This window comes from Martes martes, assembly GCF_963455335.1.
Source record: "Martes martes genome assembly, chromosome: 1".
Classification (NCBI taxonomy): domain Eukaryota; kingdom Metazoa; phylum Chordata; class Mammalia; order Carnivora; family Mustelidae; genus Martes; species Martes martes.
The window spans coordinates 187,114,061-187,132,679 of record NC_137888.1 but is presented as its reverse complement, the minus strand read 5'-3'; the positions used below and the strand labels follow the sequence as shown (position 1 = coordinate 187,132,679).

At 39.3% G+C, this 18,619-nt stretch overlaps 1 protein-coding gene across 1 annotated transcript in view; it reads right to left on the bottom strand.

Annotated features, from left to right (window-relative positions):
- Positions 1–18,619, bottom strand: part of CADPS (calcium dependent secretion activator) — a gene marked incomplete at its 5' end in the record, with an annotated part of 471,496 nt that overhangs the window by 244,157 nt on the left and 208,720 nt on the right. The window contains one exon of the mRNA XM_080812815.1: positions 15,711–15,791. Coding sequence (XP_080668941.1) covers positions 15,711–15,791 — 81 coding nt within the window. The remainder of the gene's footprint in view (positions 1–15,710; positions 15,792–18,619) is intronic.

Sequence of the window (18,619 nt, the reverse complement as noted above, 5' to 3'; positions counted from 1 at the left end):
TCCTCTGTATAGAGCTTGGAGATGTCTTTGTGCTATGCCAGTCTTCTTCCTATCCAGGGGCTGTCATAAGCCTTCCCCTTTCCCCCTTGCCTCCTTAGGTAATTCTCAGTCATCTTGCCATCTTCTGTATTTCAGCCTTAAAATTTAATTTCCATAGGTTGAATCCCTTTATTATACTTTCTTATAATACCTAGGCTCAACTTTTTGGTAACACTATTAAAATTAATATAAAATGGTGAAATTTATTTATTGTTTATCTTTCCCGCTAGGCCATGATGTCTGTCTTGATACCCTTGGTGAATTCTTATTCTCTAGAATAATCTTTGGCACACAGTAAGTACACATATGAGTTGAGTGAATGAATGGATGGCTTGTCAAATTGTCCATATTAAGTTATCAATGCAGCTAAAACTCAGTCATGAGGTGGAGGTGGAGGGATGATGAAATAGTTCTGGAAGAAGAGTGAGATTCTGCTTTTCCATGTAAATGAGCATGGGGGTCTGAAATCTACCCAGCAACCTTTGAGTGCTTGTTCCTTCTGGAGCCTCTTAGTATAATCACTTCCTGCTTTATGGTTGGGCTCAGTCCACCAGTGAAGGTTTCTAAACACACTGTGGGTGAAAGTAAAAGGAGAAGCAGGATAGACACCTCTGAAATAACATACTAGGTTGGTGAGCTCAACGAGAACTAGTAATGATTCAAGGCAAGAATCTTCTAAAATTTTGCACAGTAGGCTTCCTTTTCTTCTTATCATTCTTGGACTCAATCCGGAAGAACTGTGAGCCTCAGAGACTTGGACAAACTTTACGAAAAAGACCACAGAGATGTGAGGACTTGGCTGCTGGTCCACCACCACTTAGAAAATATTTACTACCACCAACACTGTGCCTGGTTTAGTGTTAGACACTGGGGGGATCATGATGAAAGGATGTGGACTGTTCCCCTGAAGCTTACAATCAGTGGGGAGAAAGATCTACTGGGGAAGCAACAAGGTAGATGTTGTAAGAGCAGGGTATGAGACATGAACTCTTGCTGAGAGAATCAGGAGGGGCTTTCCAGAGGAGGCGATCCTCAGGCTGAGAGTCTGATGGATGAGGAAGAGTTTGCCACCAGCTTGAGTTGGCTGGGACAGAATCATTGTTCTTTTCTCCTTTCCATGAAAATATACAAGTAACCATGAATACAAGAAGGTCTGTATTATTGTACATGGCCACAAATATTTTCTCATCTTGTTGAGAGCAAAGGAAAGAGTGAGGGAAGTTAATTCATGATCAAAAAGTGGTCCCCAAGGCCATGTTAGAGGATACCAAGCAGGTTATATACCAGCAGCCTGAGGTCTGTTCCACTGACTTCTTTACTCCTCATGTTGGGGCTCAAACCTCATAACTATATGGGATGCTTGGGAAAATGGGTAAGTGGTATCTCTCAATTTTTACTGGCAGCTGCTAGCCTTGCAGTTGCCATGGAGATGAAGAGAAAAACCATCGTGTCTGTGAAGTGGATTCTTTTCCTACTAATCAGCACTGAGAGACCTTACCATCCAGTGCAGTCCGTTTTATCACACCCACCTTTAGGACTTTAGGTTTTGCAAGAAGACTCAGTGGTTACAGACAATACCATTTTAGCCCAGAGTTAGAGTCCAACAAACTTGATGCAGCAGAATATAGGAAAAATCCAAAGAATGATCACTCCTCCCAGAACTTAGACAGTTCCTAATGACATCATAAAAAGAGGCTCATAAAACTCAAGTCTGCAAGGGAAAACAAGGACATTTTTCTGCCTTGGGTACTAAAGCCTTGAGAAGAAATAGCATGCTGTCAATCTAGCCTGAGGTTCTTGAGGGGAGTTTTCGGCAGCAGACCCATTACAAACACATTTCAAAGCTGAAGTTGTGCCAAAATGAGGAAAATGTAGTCGTCCATCTTGATTGCTACTTTTCCCAGGCATAAAAGTAAATTAGCCTTGACAAAAACACTGTTTATTCATATCGCTTTATGAGAGACATAGCATATGGGTGGACAAAGTCTTCCAAAGAAAATCTCTACCGTCCATTTATTTCATTCGGGACTGATACCATTCCTCAATGGGGATGGCCTCCCAAGGACAATTCCTAACAGGGTTATTTATGTCGAGCCACATGGAGTGGTTTTTTAGAACATCTTGAGAAATAGCATTTGAAAGTGCTAACAGTTCTGTCAGCCATCTACTTTTCTGTCTTTGCATTTTTATCCATAGAGGAGGAAGTGGGTACATGTAAAAGCAGACAAAGGTACCGCCACTCAGGCCATGCTTAGATTCCAAAGGCTCAAATGACAAACTGATAGACGATCACAAGGAAGATGGGGCAGAAGGACACTTTCTAGATACAAAGCTCAGCGACAGTGTCGCACTTATTCAAAACAAGCTCTCAAGCAATTCCTGGGCTCCTATCATGTGTCAGATAGTGTGGATGTCATCACTGGGGATAAAAGAGTCAGCCAAGAAGCAATAGTACGGGATGAAGGGGAGTGCCAGCAAATGATCTAGTAAACACCATGTGACACATGAAGAAAGAGGAATGTGCAGCGTCCAAAGGGCACCAAGGAATCTTATCCAGTCCACATGGGTGAAATCAACTTGACTTTGAATCCTGGGTCTACTTCCTATTAGTTGTCTGACTTTAGACAGGTTTCTTCACCTGACTGAATTTCAGTTTCCATATTTGAAGTAGAGAGTTATTGTGAAGAATGAAAGATAATAACAAACACCAATACTTTTTGACTATATGTCTATAAAATCAGCACATGCATAGTATATATGTATACACACACTATATCCATATGGTTACATATATATGTACACATATACATACATGCAGGCACACATATCCATATCCATGTTTATCAGGCGCCATGCTACCACCAGCACTTCCAACAATAACAATAGCAATAATAATGATAGTGACTGTCTTAAAGACCATGATGCTAACTGGCATTTGTTAATTGCGTCCTGGGCATTAAGCTAAGCACTTTACGTGCTCTCCCTCATTTAATTCTTCCAACAACTGAGGTTAGTGCTGTTATTTAATCCCATATTCTGGAGGAAAATAATACATAGAAATTAAATCAATAATTCATAGAATTGGATTTGAAACCTAGAGCCCCTGTTTTTAGCTACCATAGGATAGGGCAGAACTATCTGGCCCCAAATGGCAAAGAACCAAGGCAAACCCTATGGAGACCCTCAGCATGGCCCACCATCTGCATCACTCCATCTCAGCGTTCAGCAGTGGACTAGGGAAAGCCCAGCCCCCCACAGCAATGAGCGTTCCACTATGACCCGTCAACGTGGACTGTGCAATGGTGGGCATTGGGTGAAGATCAGGGAGTGATGGAGGAAAGGTAGGCATATTAAATGAGAGAAAGAAAGTCTTGGTAAATAGTTTGTAAAACTCAGCATCACACAAATTAGAAGGTATTTTGGGCACAGGCATGATAACTTCCAGGATTGGCTTCTTTACTCAAACCCATCTTTAAGTGGTTTGGTATTACTTCATGAACTTCAGAGGATCCCCTCAGCATTTAGATTTTTTAAAAAAGATTATTTTATTAGACACAGAGAGAGAGAGAGAGAGAGCAAGGGAGAGAGTACAGGTGGAGGAAAGGGGCAGAGGGAGAAGCAGACTCCCCACTGAGCAGGGAGCCTGAAATGCGGCTTGATCCCAGGACCCTGGGATCATGACCTGAAGCCAAAGGCAGATGCTTACTTAACCAGCTGAGCCAGCCAGATGCCCCAAGATTTAGATTTTTTCTTGAACTCAGATTTTCCTGGGTTGTTAACTACCTGCAAAGGTCAGAGTCACAGAGATGTTCTGTACACACATTCTTCCAGGTGAAAAAACCTAAGTAAACTTTTGTGTGCCTGGACATTGCTACTTCATGACCCAGGGAGAAGGCCAGGTAAAAATAGTAATTTGTAAGCTGCAGGGAGGTGGGTAGTATCATTCTCTGGTTGGAGAAGATTCCATTTTTATCTGATTTTTGGCAATGCGTGGAACAGAAACTTGCCATCAGGGAAATATTTGGACATTGTTTCTTTCCTGGGGGCATAGTCTCATCAATGTTTGCAACAGGACCATGATATGAGATGATAGTTTTGCTCTGCAGAGAATAGGAGTTTAAATGGCAACTCCACATTTACTTGATAGTGTGAAAAACCAATGGTGTTTCACTCCCAGAACTCTGCCATGAATACTACAAAAGCTGTATTATTTGTCTTACATAATTAGCTCACAAATTTTGGAATTTTACCTCAAAATGTGGCCAAAAGAATTGGCAAATATCACAGTACCACTAATGCCACAATCTGTCTGTTTAAGCTCCAATGTCAACTTCTGATCACACAATTTAAATAACTTAGACTTAATTCCTATGTGAAATTTGAGGACATTTTAATATCAATATGAGAGGATTTGGAAAAATGTTTGAACAAGGATAAAGAAGTCTTTTCTACCACGTTTAAAAAAAGGAATTCAGATCTCTTCATGGAACATTTTTTTAGGTGGGGTGGGGCAGAGAGAAAGAGAGAGAATCTTAAGCAAGCTCCACACCCAGCATGGAACCCAATGCAGGGCAACTCTGAGATCACAACTCTGAGATCATGACTTAAGCCAAAATCAAGAGTTAGATGCCTAGCTGACTGAGCCACCGAGGTGCTCCTATTCATGGAACTTTTTTTCTTTTTTTAAGATTTTATTTATTTATTTGACAGACAGAGATCACAAGTAGGCAAAGAGGCAGGCAGAGAGAGAGAGAGGAGGAAGCAGGCTCCCTGCTGAGCAGAGAGCCTGATGCGGTGCTTGATCCCAGGACCCTGAGACCATGACCTGAACCGAAGGCAGAAGCTTAACCCACTGAGCCACCCAGGTGCCCCTATTCATGGGCCTTTCAAGGCAGCAGATCTGATGTTCACAGTGGAGGCTCATACAACCATCTCTGTCTGATGATACATGGCACGTGGGTATGACTAAATTGATAGATTACAGCACAAGGTTTCAGCAGAGGAAAGCTGCCCTGCACTTGCCTTCCTTCTAGGAAGAAAGGACAAACATATGCCTTTTATAAGCGTGTGATGATGACGATGCTGCCAGCAGAAACACCAGGTCCCTACAACCTCTTTATCAGATTCCAAGGAAGTCAAAGCAGAACGGATGCAGAATTCCAGAAGCCAGTTCTGCCTGAGGCTATTGCTTCACTTGGCCTTCTGGATGAACTAAAGGAAATGTATAGTAAATTTTAGTGGAAGAGAGAAAGGAGCTTCTTGGAGGGGCAGTCATCAATGAGAGAGAGATTGCTGTCCTGGTGTAACTTCCTACCTGTCATCTGACTACTCACAAAAAGAGCATGACACTTGGAATCAGAGCACTCAGCTTTCTACTTACTGGCCAAGTGAATTTGGACACATCACTTAAACTCTTTAATGTGCCTAAACTGGGATGATTTATTGTAATTCCCTGGATTGTTTATCACAGGTCTAAATGAGAGTTTCCATGAAATTGTACAGCCAATGCCCAAAACATTTAATAAAGGCCGGATGGGCAGGAAGAAGTAAGGTGTAGGCCTGGTTGAAAGGCATCTTGAGTCTTTGAATTGGGGTGGAATCCATCCCAGTGATGGAAAAGTGAGGACCTGTATTTGTAAAGGCGTTTTTTAATTGAAGTATAGTTGACGTACAATATTATATGAGTTACAGGTATACAACACAGTGATTCAGCATTTATTAGTATTACAAAGAGATCGCTGTATAAATCTAGTACCATCTGTCACCAAAAAAGGTTATTACAATATTATTATTCGCTATGCTGTACACGCACCCATGTGTCTTATTTATTTTATGACTGGAAGTTTATACCTTTAAATTCCCTTCCTCTATTTTGCCCAGACCCTCTTCTCCTAACAACCACCAGATTGTTCTCCGATTGTTCTCCATGAGTCTGTTTCTGTTTTATTTTGCTTATTGTTTTTTAGATTCCCCCCACACGTGACATCATATGGTATCTGTCTTTCTCTGTCTGATTTATTTCACTTATTAAACACTCTCTAGATCCATCCAAATTGCCACAAGTGGAAAGATCTCATTGCTTTTTTGGGATTGAGTAATGTTCTGTTGTATATATACACCATAGCTTCTTTATCCATTCATCTACTAATGGAACCTTGGGTTGCATCCCTATTTTGGCAATCGTAAATAATGCTGCAGTAAACATAGAGGTGCATATATATTTTTTTCAAATTAATGTTTTTGTTTTCTTCAAATAAATATCCAGAAGCAGAATTGTGGAATTGCATGATAGTTCTATTTTTATTTGTTCTGAGGAAACTCCATACTGCTTTCCATAGTGGCTATACCATTTTGCACTCCCACCTATAGGACACAGGGTTCCCTTTTCCACACATCCTCACCAACACTGGTTATTTCTTTTCTTTTTTGGTGATAGTCATTCTAACAGATATGAGGTGACATCTCATTATAGTTTTGATCTGCATTTCCCTGATGCTTAATGATGTTGAAAATCTTTTCATATATCTGTTGGCCATCTGTGTGTCTTCTTTGGAGAAATATCCATTCAGATCCTCTGCCCATTTAAGTTGGATTTTTTTTTTAATTGAGCTGTGTGAGTTTTTAAAATATATTTTGGATATTAATCCCTTATTGGTTATATCAATTACAATTACTCCCATTCAGTAGATTGTCTTTCTGTTTATTGGTGGTTTTCTTCACTATGCAAAAGTTTTTTAGCTTGATATAATCCTGCTTTTATTGCCCTTGCTTGAGGAGATAGATCCAAAAAAATATTGTTTACACTTATGTCCAAGAATTTTCTGCTTATATTTTCTTCTAGGAGTTTTATGGTTTCTGGTCTTACATTAAGACTTTAATCCATTTTGAATTTACTGTTGTATATGGTTTAAGAAAGTGGCTCAGTTTCATTCTTGTATGTAGCTGTCTAGTTTTCCCTTATTGAAGAGACTGTCTTTTTCCCATTGTATATTCTTGCCTCTTTTGTTGAAGATTAATTGACCACATAAGTGTGGGGTTATTCCTGGGCTCTCAAAACTGTTCACTGATTGACTGTGTGTCTGTTTTTGTGCCATACTGTTTTGATTACTATAGCTTTGTAGTATAGTTTGAAACCAGGGAGTATGATACCTCCATCTGAGCTCTTCCTTCTCAAGGTGCTTTAGCTATTTGAGGTCTTTGTGGTTCCGTACAAATTTTAGGATTATTTGTTCCAGTTTTGTGAAAAATACTATTGGTATTTTGACAGGTATTGCATTGAATGTAAGGACTGCTTTGGGTAGTATGGTAATTTTAACAATATTAATCTTTCCACTTCTTGAGCAAAGTATACCTTTCTATTTATTTCCGTTTTTCATCAGAGTCTTAGTTTTCCGAGCAACATGTTTAAATTCATTCCCAGGTATTGTATTCTATTGATGCATTGCAAGTGGAATTGTTTCCTTAATTTCTCTTTTGGATAGTTTGTTGTCTGTATTTACAAATTTTGCAAATTTATGTATATTAATTATGTATCCTGCAGCTTTACTTAGTTCATTTATTCGTTTTAATAGTCTTTTGGTGGAGTTTTACAGGTTTCCTATACACAGTATTATGTCGTCTGTGGATAGTGACAGTTTTACTTTTTCTTTCCCAATCTGGATGTCTTTTATTTCTTTTTCTCATCAGATTTCTGTGGTTAAAACTTTTTTTTTTGAAAGATTTTATTTATTTACTTATTTATTTGACACAGAGAGAGAGAGAGAGAGAGAGAGACACTGCACAAATGGGGGAGAGGCAGGCAGAGGGAGAGGGAGAAGTAGGCTCCCCACGGAGCAGAGAGGCTGATAAGGGGCTCCATCCCAGGACCCTGGGATCATGACTTGAGCTGAAGGCAGACGCTTAACTGACTGAACCACCCAAGCGCCCAAGACTTCTAATACTGTGCTGAATAAAAGTGGTGAGAGTGGGCATCCTTGTCTTCTTCCTGATTTTAGTGGAAAATTTCAGCTTTTCACCAATGAGTATTATGTTAGCTGTAGGTTTGTCATAGATGGCCTTTACCATATCAAGGTATATTCCCTCTATACCCACTTTTTTGAGAATTTTAATCACAATTAAATGTTGAATTTCAGTGAATGCTTTTTATGCATCTATTGAAATGGCCATATGATTTTCCCCTTCTTTTTGTTAATGTGATAGATCACATTGATTGATTTGCCAATATTGAATCATCCTTGCACCCTTGGAATAAATCCCATTTGATCATGCTATATGATCATTTTACTGTACTGTTAAATTCAGATTGCTCATATTTTATTTTTATTATTTTTTATTTTTTACTCCTATTCTGTGGAGGATTTTTTTTTTTTTTAAAGATTTTATTTAATTTGACAGACAGAGATCACAGGTAGGCAGAGAGACAGGAAGGGAAGCAGGCTTGCTGCTGAGCAGAGAGCCCGATGTGGGGCTCAATCCCAGGACCCTGGGATCATGACCTGAGCTGAAGGCAGAGGCTTTAGCCCACTGAGCCACCCAGGCACCCCAAGGATTTTTTAATCTATGTTCATCCTGGATATCGGCCTGTAATTTTCTGTTTTTGATATCAGGGTAGTGTTAATATCTCAAAGAATGAATTTAGAAGCATTCTTTCCTCTTTAGTTTCTTGGAATAGTTTGAGAAGGCTAGGTATTAACTCTTTTTTGAGTGTTTGGTAGAATTCATCTGTGAAGTCATCTGGTCCTAGAGTTTTGTTTGTTGGAGTTATTGGATTGCTGATTCAATTTCATTAATAACGACCAGTATATTCAGATTTTCTATTTCTTCTTGATTCAGTTTTAGAAGACTTCATGTTTGTAGGAATTTGTCCATTTCTTCTAGGTTGTCCCATTTGTTGGGATATAATTATTTGTGGTACTCTCTTATTATCTTTAGTATTTTTGTGGTATCAATTGGGACTTCTCTTTCCTTTCTGATTCTATTTATTTGAACTCTCTTTTCTTAATGAATCTGGCTAAAGGTTTATCAATTTTGTTTATTTCTTCAAAGAACACTTAGTTTCATTATCTTTTCTACTGTTTTGTTTTAAGTCTTTACTTCATGTATTTCTGATCTGATTTTATTATTTCCTTCCTTCTACTAACTTTGGGCTTTGTTCTTTGTCTAGTTCCTTTAGGTGTAAGGTTGGATTGTTTATTTGAAATCTTTCTTGTTTCTTGAGGTGGGGCATGCATCACTATAAATTTTTCTCTTAGAGCTGCTTTTGCTGTGTTCCACAGATGTTGGACCCTTGTGTTTCCATTTTTATTTGTTTCAAGGTATTTTTAAATTTCCTCATTGACCCACTGGTTGTTTAGCAGCATGTTGTTTAGCCTCCATGTGTTTGTGGTTCTGTGTTTTTTGTAGTTTTTTTTTTTTTTATAGTTTTCTTGTAGTTGATCTCTAGTTTTGTATCACTGTCAGAAAAGATACTTGATCTGATTTCAATCTTAAACTTATTGAGATGTGTTTTGTGGCCTAACATACTATCTCTCCTGGAAAATATTCCATGCACCCTTGAGAAGAACGTATATTCTGCTGTTCTGATTGGAATGCTTTGTATGTATCGATTAAGTCCATCTGATCTAAGGTATTTTTTAAGGCCAGTGTTTCCTTACTGGTTCTCCGTCTAGATGATCTCTCCATTGAGGTAAGTGGGCTGTTAAAGTCTCCTCCTATTATTCTTATTACTATCTGTTTCTCCCTTTATGTCTGCTAATGCTTGCTTTATGTATTTAGGTGCTTCTGTGTTGGGTACATAAATATTTATAAGTGTTATATATTCTCTTGTTGTACTGATCCCTTTATTATTATGTAATGCCCTTTTTTGTCTCTTGTTATAGTCTTTTTTTAAAGTCGGTTTTGTGTGATATAATTATTGCTACACCAACTTTTCTTTAGTGTGAAATACCTTTTTCTGTTCCTTCATTTTCAGTCTGTGTTTGTGTTTAGATCTGAAATGAGTCTCTGGTGGGCAGCATACAGATGGGTCTTGTTTGTTTGTTTTTTAATCCATTTAGCTACTATATGTCTTTTGATTAGAACATTTAGTCCATTTACATTTAAAGTAATTACTGATAGATATGTTTATTGCCATTTTGTTGATTATTTTCTGGTTGTTTTTGCAGCTTTTCTCCCTTCCTGTCTTCTTCTCTTGCTCTCTTCTCTTGTGATTTGGTGACTTTCCTTATTGTTATGCCTGTATTCTTTCTCTTTATTTTTTTGTGTATCTATTACATGTATTTGGTTTGTGATTATTATGAGGCTCATGTATAACATCCTACATATATGGCACTCTATTTTAAACTGATGTTTGCCGAAGTTCAAGTATATTCTTAAAGTACAACATCTCTACCCCTCCCTCATTTTGTTTTTGACATCATACTTCACATCTTACTATTTTGTGTATCCCCTGAATAATTATTATAGGCCTGGATGATTTTATTACTTCTATCTTTTAACCTTCAGACTAGCTAGGTAGGTGGTTCATCTAATACCTGGGTTATATGTTTACTTTGCCAGTGAGATTTTTTTCTTTCATAATTTTTTTACTTCTAGTTATGAACTTTCTTTTCCATTTAAAGAAATCCCTTTAACACTCCTTGAAAGGCTGGTTTGGTGTTGATGAACTCCTTCAGCTTTTGCATGTCTGGGAAACTCCTTGTCTTCAGTTCTGAGTAATAATCATACTGGGTAGAGTATTCCTGGTTATAAGTTTTTTCCTTTCAGCACTTTGAGTATATCATGCCACTCCTTGGTCTGCAAAATTTCTGCTAAAAAAGAAAAAAAATCAGCTATAGTCTTATGGGGGCTCCTTTGTATGTAATGACCTGTTTTTCTCTTGATGATTTTAAGATTCTCTCTTTAACTGTTAACACTTTGAGTATAATGTGTTTTTGTGTGTGTTCCTTTGGGTCCATCTTAGTTGGGGCTTTCTGTGATTTCTGGACCTGCATGCATGTTTCCTTGGTCAGGTTAGGGAAGTTTTCAGCCATTATTTCTTCAAATAGGTTTTCTGTCCCTTTCTTTCTCACTTTTCCTTCTGAGACTCCATAGTATGAATGTTAGTACACTTGGTATGATCTTGGAGGTCTCTAAACTATCCTCATTTTTAAAATTCTTTTTTTCTTTTTGCTGTTCTGATTGGGTGATTTGTATATCATATCTTTCAGGTCATTGATCCATCCTTCTGCATCATCTAATCTGCTGTTGAGCCCCTTTGGTATATTTTTCATTTCAGATATTATGTTCATCAGCTCTGCTTGGCTCTTTTTTATATTTTCTAACTGTTGAAGTTCTCACTGTGTTCATCTATTCTTCTCCTAAGTTGGGTGAGCATATTTATGACCATTACTTTGAACTCTTTATCTGGTGGATTGCTTATCTCCATTTCATTTAATTCTTTTTCTAAGGTTTTGTCTTGTTCTTTCATTTGGAACATATTCTTCTGTCTCCTCACTATGCCTAATTTTCTATTTATTTCTATCTATTAGATTGATTAGTCTCCCAGTCTTGAAAGAGTGGCTTTATGCAGAATGTGTCATGTGGGGCCCAGTAATGCAAACTCCCCTAGTCACCTGAGTGAAGCACCCAGGGGTGTCCCTAGTTTGGGCTATGTACACTCTCCTGGAGTGGCTCGGTGACAATGTACTGTTGTGCAGGGCTGGCCCCATCCCCTCTGGCTGCAAGGCCTGGCTGTGAGTACTACAGGTATGCTGATGGGTAGGGTTATTGTCCTTTTGGCTGAGAGGCCCTGTTGAGGTACAGGATTGTACAGAGCTCTCAGTGGGGCACATCCCCTGAAATAGCAGTCTAAAGGGAGGATTCCACAATGGTGCCTACCAGCACCAGGATAAGCACAGCAGAATGAAATAGGAAAATTGGCTGCAGCCAGTGTCTCAGTCTCCAGGGAGAGGCTCAGCTGTCTCCTGCATCACTGGCTGACATTCTAAGATTAGTAAGTGGATCTCCTTCACCTGTGGTCTATGTGCTTTTCAATCTCTTGTTTTTGCACTGGTTTCTGGGTCAAGTGAGTCTGTGCTTAAGCCCTCTGATAGCGGTTTTGTTTTCTCTACAGTTCTGTAGTTTTCCTGAGTGCACTCCCTGTTGGTTTTCAAAGCCTGGTATTTTGGGGACTGATCTGTGTAGGATCTAAGGGTTGAAGTTTTTGATGTGGAGCTCAAATCTCTTGCTGTTCAGCAGTAATTCCTATATTTCTGAGATCCTTCTCATTGGAATGGGATGCTGCATCTGGAGTGTGGTTTTCTACCTTAATGAGACTGTGTCTTTGCCACTTCTACCCAGGTCAGTGCCATCCCTTGCTGTGGAGACCCTGCTCATCCAGTTTCTAGGCCCCCTTCAGAGGGGACAATTCCACATGCAGTTGTAGATTTGTTGTGTCTGTGGGAGGAGGTGAGCTCAGGATCTTCCTACGCCACCATCTTGCTGTCCCCTATCCAGGAATTTCTGGTTATGATATTTACAGGAGCTGATGTTCAGCCATATGGGTTGAACTGCACACTCTCACTAAAATTCACTGTGATGTCAGAAATAGAAAAATCAGGGTTTGCTAAAAGAAGATAAGCTGGGGTGCTTTGTTTCAATATCCCTTCATGACCTAGCCAATATCTAAAATCTTGATATTCCGTTCAATTTTTAGCAGACATGTCTCAATTTTCCTTCGTATTAGCCAGACTGGCTTAGGCAAAGAGAATTTATTTGTCTCAGAACCCAACTAAACAGGGAAAAGCAGTTGCACAGCTGAGGCTCAAGAATAAGTGCAACCAGGGACTTGAACATCCTGAGTATCTTGGTATATTTCCTGCCTCTGTCTCTCTTTGTATATTGACTTCATTCTTTTATCTTCTTTGCCCTACATGGAAGAATTAAACACAACTGCAGACTTCTTCCTAGCAAGAGAAGACACAGCTATTGGCCCACAGTCCACAGGTCCCAGGGCAATAATTCATTGGTTTAGTTGCATCAGGCATCCATTTCTGGACCAATCACTTGTGGTAGGGCAGGCTGGAAACTATGACTGGTTTCATGTGGGTAAAGAGCACACTTCTAGTACTAACTATTGTGGCAAGGAGACCACTGGCATGAATAAACAATGAAGAAAAAGAGAGTTCATTTCTACAAGAACAGGAGATAGTGATGGGCAGACTCTTTCACAGAAATCCTCAATACCCTAAATGTTTGGAGAATTCTCCATATACTTGGAAATTACTCTCCACTCTCTAAAGTTAATGACCAGGATTCACTCTAATTGGCTATTTCATCGTCTAAGAAAGCCCAGTTCTAAGTTGTCAATAATATCCTACTTGGTATCAGAATACCTAGTGGTATGGGCTGGGGGAGAGAGTTTTTTGGTCTACTATTGTTCAAAGATGAGCAATATGGCTCACTATATAACAGTTGTTCATTCATGGTCTTTTAAAAATTGAAATTAGCCTACACTAGTTTCTTAAATTATCATGTGAAGCCTCAAAGTAAACAACTAAAATAAAGGAGCCACAAAATTGTGTTTGAAGTGTGTGCGGAGTGTGTCCGTGTGTGTGTGATTTTCTTCAAATAGAATGTATGCATATTAGTTGGGGATATAAAAGTTGCCTAAAGGCAGAGAATGGACCAAATGACCTCTATTTTCTGGATAATCTGCTGAGGAGACACTGAGTTTATGGAAGTAAATTTTAAAGCCTTATTGATGTTTTTTCCCTTGTTAAGCAGGATTTCTCAAACATAAAAGCCGTTGACGCTACCTTTTGGCAAATCCATAGCTGCATATTATTTTTAGCCAACAGACTGACTCTACTATAAACTTCAAAGATGTCCAAAAACAAGATGCAAAATATTTCAATAATGCTGCTTAAGCACAAATGGAGATTTTCGAGCTTTTTGGAATCTCTTTTTGGTTTCTCTTCTAGTGGAAGTCTTTCCCACGTGTCCACGTCCTGACACACTTCTTTCCATGAAGAGAAAGGTTGGATGGCAAACTCTGCTAACTGCCCATCCTCCCTACCACCTCCCACAGCTCCCTACCCTCATAGGCACACATGTTCTGTGGTTACCATAGGAACTAGTAGGATCTAATTATTTAAAATTTTGATATTTTTTTCTCCATGGATTTTTGCATTAATTTTGATTAAAAAATATTTCACTAAAATGTTATTTATCTTGCTTACTGCATTTTTGGCCCCTCGCTTTTATATTCTGCACCTTATGTAAACATCTTACCCTTCTCTCAGGCCTCATATCTAGACAGACTTAAGAGTCTAGTGCAGCGCCTTAACTAGTATCTATCATGCTCAGTCTTGATTTTCCCACCTCTAAACCAAAAATGATAACTGAAATATTGTTATAGGGCTATTTGAAGGATTAAATGAGATGGTACATGTAAAGCATTTAATATGCATGAAATGGAATCAGTATTCAGTGAATATGACTGCATTACGACTGTCAATAATAACACAAGTGACAGCAAAAGCAGTAATAGTAGATAACACTTAGGTTCAGTCATCAATAGTCAGACATAATCCCAACTCTAGAGAAATTTTTCTACTGGGAGGCTCAGACACATAAAAATATAGTCACCGTTCAATAAATTGTTATAATAAAGGTTTATATGTGGTATGAAGAAGGCATGAGAGTGAGGGGAACTAGCTAAGCTTTTAGAGAAGGGGTTTTAAGTTGAGTACCAAAGGCTGAGTAAGAGGGTGTGCTAAATGGAGAAGATAAGAAAGATCACTCTAGTGGGTACAAAGTCACTGAGGCTGGAAAGGTCTTGCTGGACTCTTCAGAGGGAGACATTCTCTGTAGCTGGAATGGGGAATTTTGGGAGGAAAGTTGTGGGAGGTGAGTGAGTAAGAAAGGATCTAGTCTGTGGATTAAGAGCCTGGAATATCATTCTGAAGAGGTCAGATTTCGTTCTGGGGACAGTGGAGGATTCTACCGAAGGATTTTGAGGCTCTCTTTTTGAGATGTTCACGCATGAGGCTTAGGAAGGCAACTGTGTGAAGGACAGACAGGCGAGGGCAGGAGTGGAGCCAGGGATTCCCACTAGGAGGCTACTGTCAGAACCCGGTGATGAGGATGAGGGCCTGAATCAAAGCCCCAGCAGTAGTACTAGAAAGCATTCAAGGGATCTGACCCACGTTTCAGAGGCAGAATCAATGACCTGGGTGGCTGACTGAGTGTGGGGTGCTATGGGGAGAAAAGAGAAACTGAGAATGCCTAGGAGGTCCCATCCATAGTAACCGACAGAGGACATGTGAAAAGGAGCCAATGTAGGTAAGTATGTATGGTGGGAAGAAGAAGATAAGGAGCTCGATTTTGAACACATTTAACTTGAAATGCAGGGGAATATCCAAGAGGACATGCTCAATAGACAGTTGGAAATATTGGGGGAAAGGGGAGGCCGGAGTTTGTGTGTTGACTGGAGCATAGGGAAATATATGTGCCATCTCTGGGAGAGCTGCCCGGAGAAAGGAGGGTTGAGGGTCCAATCATATGATTGTCCCCATCTTTCTTCCTCTCTGCTTCTCCATTTTATCTGTCTATGGACCTTAATAATCAGTGTGCTTCCTGTGTGGGACTTCGGCCTGGTCCCCCAGCAAATCTCCCCAAAGATTCTTTACCCTGGCTATTTGGTCCGCCATTTGGAGACGTCCATCCAGCTCTCTTCTGATCTGGGCTGCTTGCTCATCTGGATTGTCCAGCTGCACAAAAGCACAAATATAGACTTTCAGTTCAGATCACAAAAACCAATAAACTCATGACTTTGCATTTTACATGCCCCAATCTCTGCCCCCATAGACATATTTCACTAAATGTTAACAATCTCTTAATAGACAAATCCAATTGGATGGAAATCTTAAGTTTAAATCCTACCATGTGATAGGCAGTTGCTAGGAAAGACATTTCAATGAACTTGCACAAGAATCACTTTGGAACTGTTAGGCAAGGGTGCGTCTAATGAGGGCCCAATAAAGCACCTCTATTTTGGTCCAATGAAGAAAGTGTTTACATGACAGACATACAAGGAAGGAGCCAGTAATATAACTGTTAGAAATGAGTGGAATAGACATGATCCTTATCCATAGTGCCTACATGGCATATATCTTACAGCTGTCCCACCCCTAGACCATGGGAGATTAATCAATCATCGTATTCCTTCTCACTGAGCCCTAAGACTTTCTCAGCCAGTACTCCAGATGGCCACTACCACTGAGTTGGTGTTGCTATCTAAGTTAAAATCTATCCTTGTCTTTCCTGTAGTTAGAGCTATTAGGAGTAAAAATCATCATATCCAAGCATAGATAAACCTGGACAACTCCTTAACTTCTCTGGTTTTCTCATCTATAGAATGAAGGGGTTGGTTACATAATCTCCATCCTTACCACATCATTGAAAGAGACTGGCAAACATTTCTGTAAAGGGCCATGTAATTATTAGTTTTGGCTTTGAGGGCAATGAGATCTCTGTTGCAGTGACTCAATTCTTCCAATCCAATGTGAAAACAGACATAGACAATATGTAAATGAACGAGCATTTCTGTGTTCCAATAAAATTTTATGTGCAACAACATGGGGCAGGCTGTTGTTACTGATCCCTGCTCTATGAATTAAGTTTATCTCTTTATTTCCAAGCAAGTCTGTTGTTATCCTTCAAACTGTAATTAAGTTTGTTTTGTTCAGTAATTTGATTGATTTTATTTGTAGAAAAGTTTAACAAATAGGGAATAGTGGCATTCAAATAGAATGGACTTTATTCCTCTTTATAGTGCATATTAACTCACAACAAAAAGTAGCTTAAGAAGTATCCGAGTTTTCTAACTCCCTTTCCTTTAACAGCCATTTTTATTTAGAAATTTGAAAATGAAAACCCAGGTCCAGAGGCGCCTGGGTGGCCCAGTCAGTTAAGTGTCCAACTCTTGATTTTGGCTCAGGTCATGATCTTAGGGTCATGAGATTGATCCCCACTGAGGGCTGTTTACTCAGCAGGGAGCCTGCTTGAGATTCTCTCTCTCCCTCTGCCCCCTCCCCTCTAAAATAAAATAAAAAAATAAATAAAAGCAAAACAAAACAAAAACCCCACCCAGATCCATGCTTGAAAAAAAAAAAAAAGAATCTCATCTATGGTATAAAATAAGTTCTCTTTAATATGATATAAATAGGAACACTAAAAAATTTATGGTTGTAATTTTGAAGCACTGTCAATGGTCTTTTTTTAAAGATTTACTTATTTATGAGAGAGAACAAGAGAGAGAGAAATTTGAGCAGGGGAGGGGCAGAGGGAGAGAAAGGGAGAGAATCTCAAGTAGACGCCCCACTAAGCATGGAGTCAGTTGTTGGCTCTTGGTTTCACTCAGGTCATCATCTCACAACGCGGAGATCATGACCTGAGCTGAAACCAACAGTCAGAGGCTTAACCGATTAAGTCACTCAGGTGCCCCTTGGTTTGTTTTATAAAACACATAAAAAAATCCATCTAGCTTTGTATTGTGCATTTTTAGCACCTGACTTAATTCAGGAGTTGTCTTATCCTCTCCTTTCCACAGTTTGGAGGGGCAGGACTATTTCCTAGATCATAAAGACTGGATTGCAACTTTTGGCCATATATTCTAAGGTAGCACTTCCCAAAGAGTTCTGCTAAACAACAATCTTATTAAATACTCCAGAAGAAAGGGTTCCAGAACTATGGTCAGTTGAGTCTTGAAAATGGTGTATCAAAATGCATAACGTCTCTGAGAAGTTCTGCGGTAAGGAAGTCTGCTAGACTTTGATCAACTTAATTATTCTCTAATTTAAACTGAAATTTTTACTTTTTTGCACAATACTATGCCCAGAGAATGAGGCAGAAATCCTGTTCTACATACATATAAAGAAAACCACCCAAAAGCAGTTACACTGCTACCCAGTGGTCCATCCATCACAAGCTTCCCCATAGGCGCACATGAGAAACACAGTAGCCCCCACGCTGTTTTTAAGTGCCAAGGAGCTGTCTTCATTCTACTCCCTTGGAAACCCAAGACTTCTTTAGCTCCAGGTGCCAATCCACTGGGAACACTCAGAAATGTCTTGTTCAAAATACATATGCAAACGAAATGTCTGACTTCCTCACTAAGAAGCAGCAAAATGATTAGGTTAGGGGCTAAAGTTGGGAATTCTTTCAGAAGATACAGTGTTCACAGAGGTTAAAACTGAAAAGAGAAAACACAGCCCAACAGAACTGTCCCCATTACTAAGTTTTATAGAGGCATCTGGCCTCATCGGATGGAACTAGAGATAGCAGATAATGCTGGCAAAGAAGAAGAGCAGGCTAGGTCTACACTATGCTTCATTCATTAGTTCATGCATTCTCTCGTTTACTCATTCATTTATCAGATTTTTATGGCATGTCTTGATATGCCAAGACAGTGGAATACAGAAAGGAATAAGACAGACTTAGTCACTGCCTCTATGGAGCTTAAATCTAGCAACAACAGATAAGGTTATTTGAACATTTGGGGCACAGAAGAGAGGGGACTAGGATTTATTGATGCCTA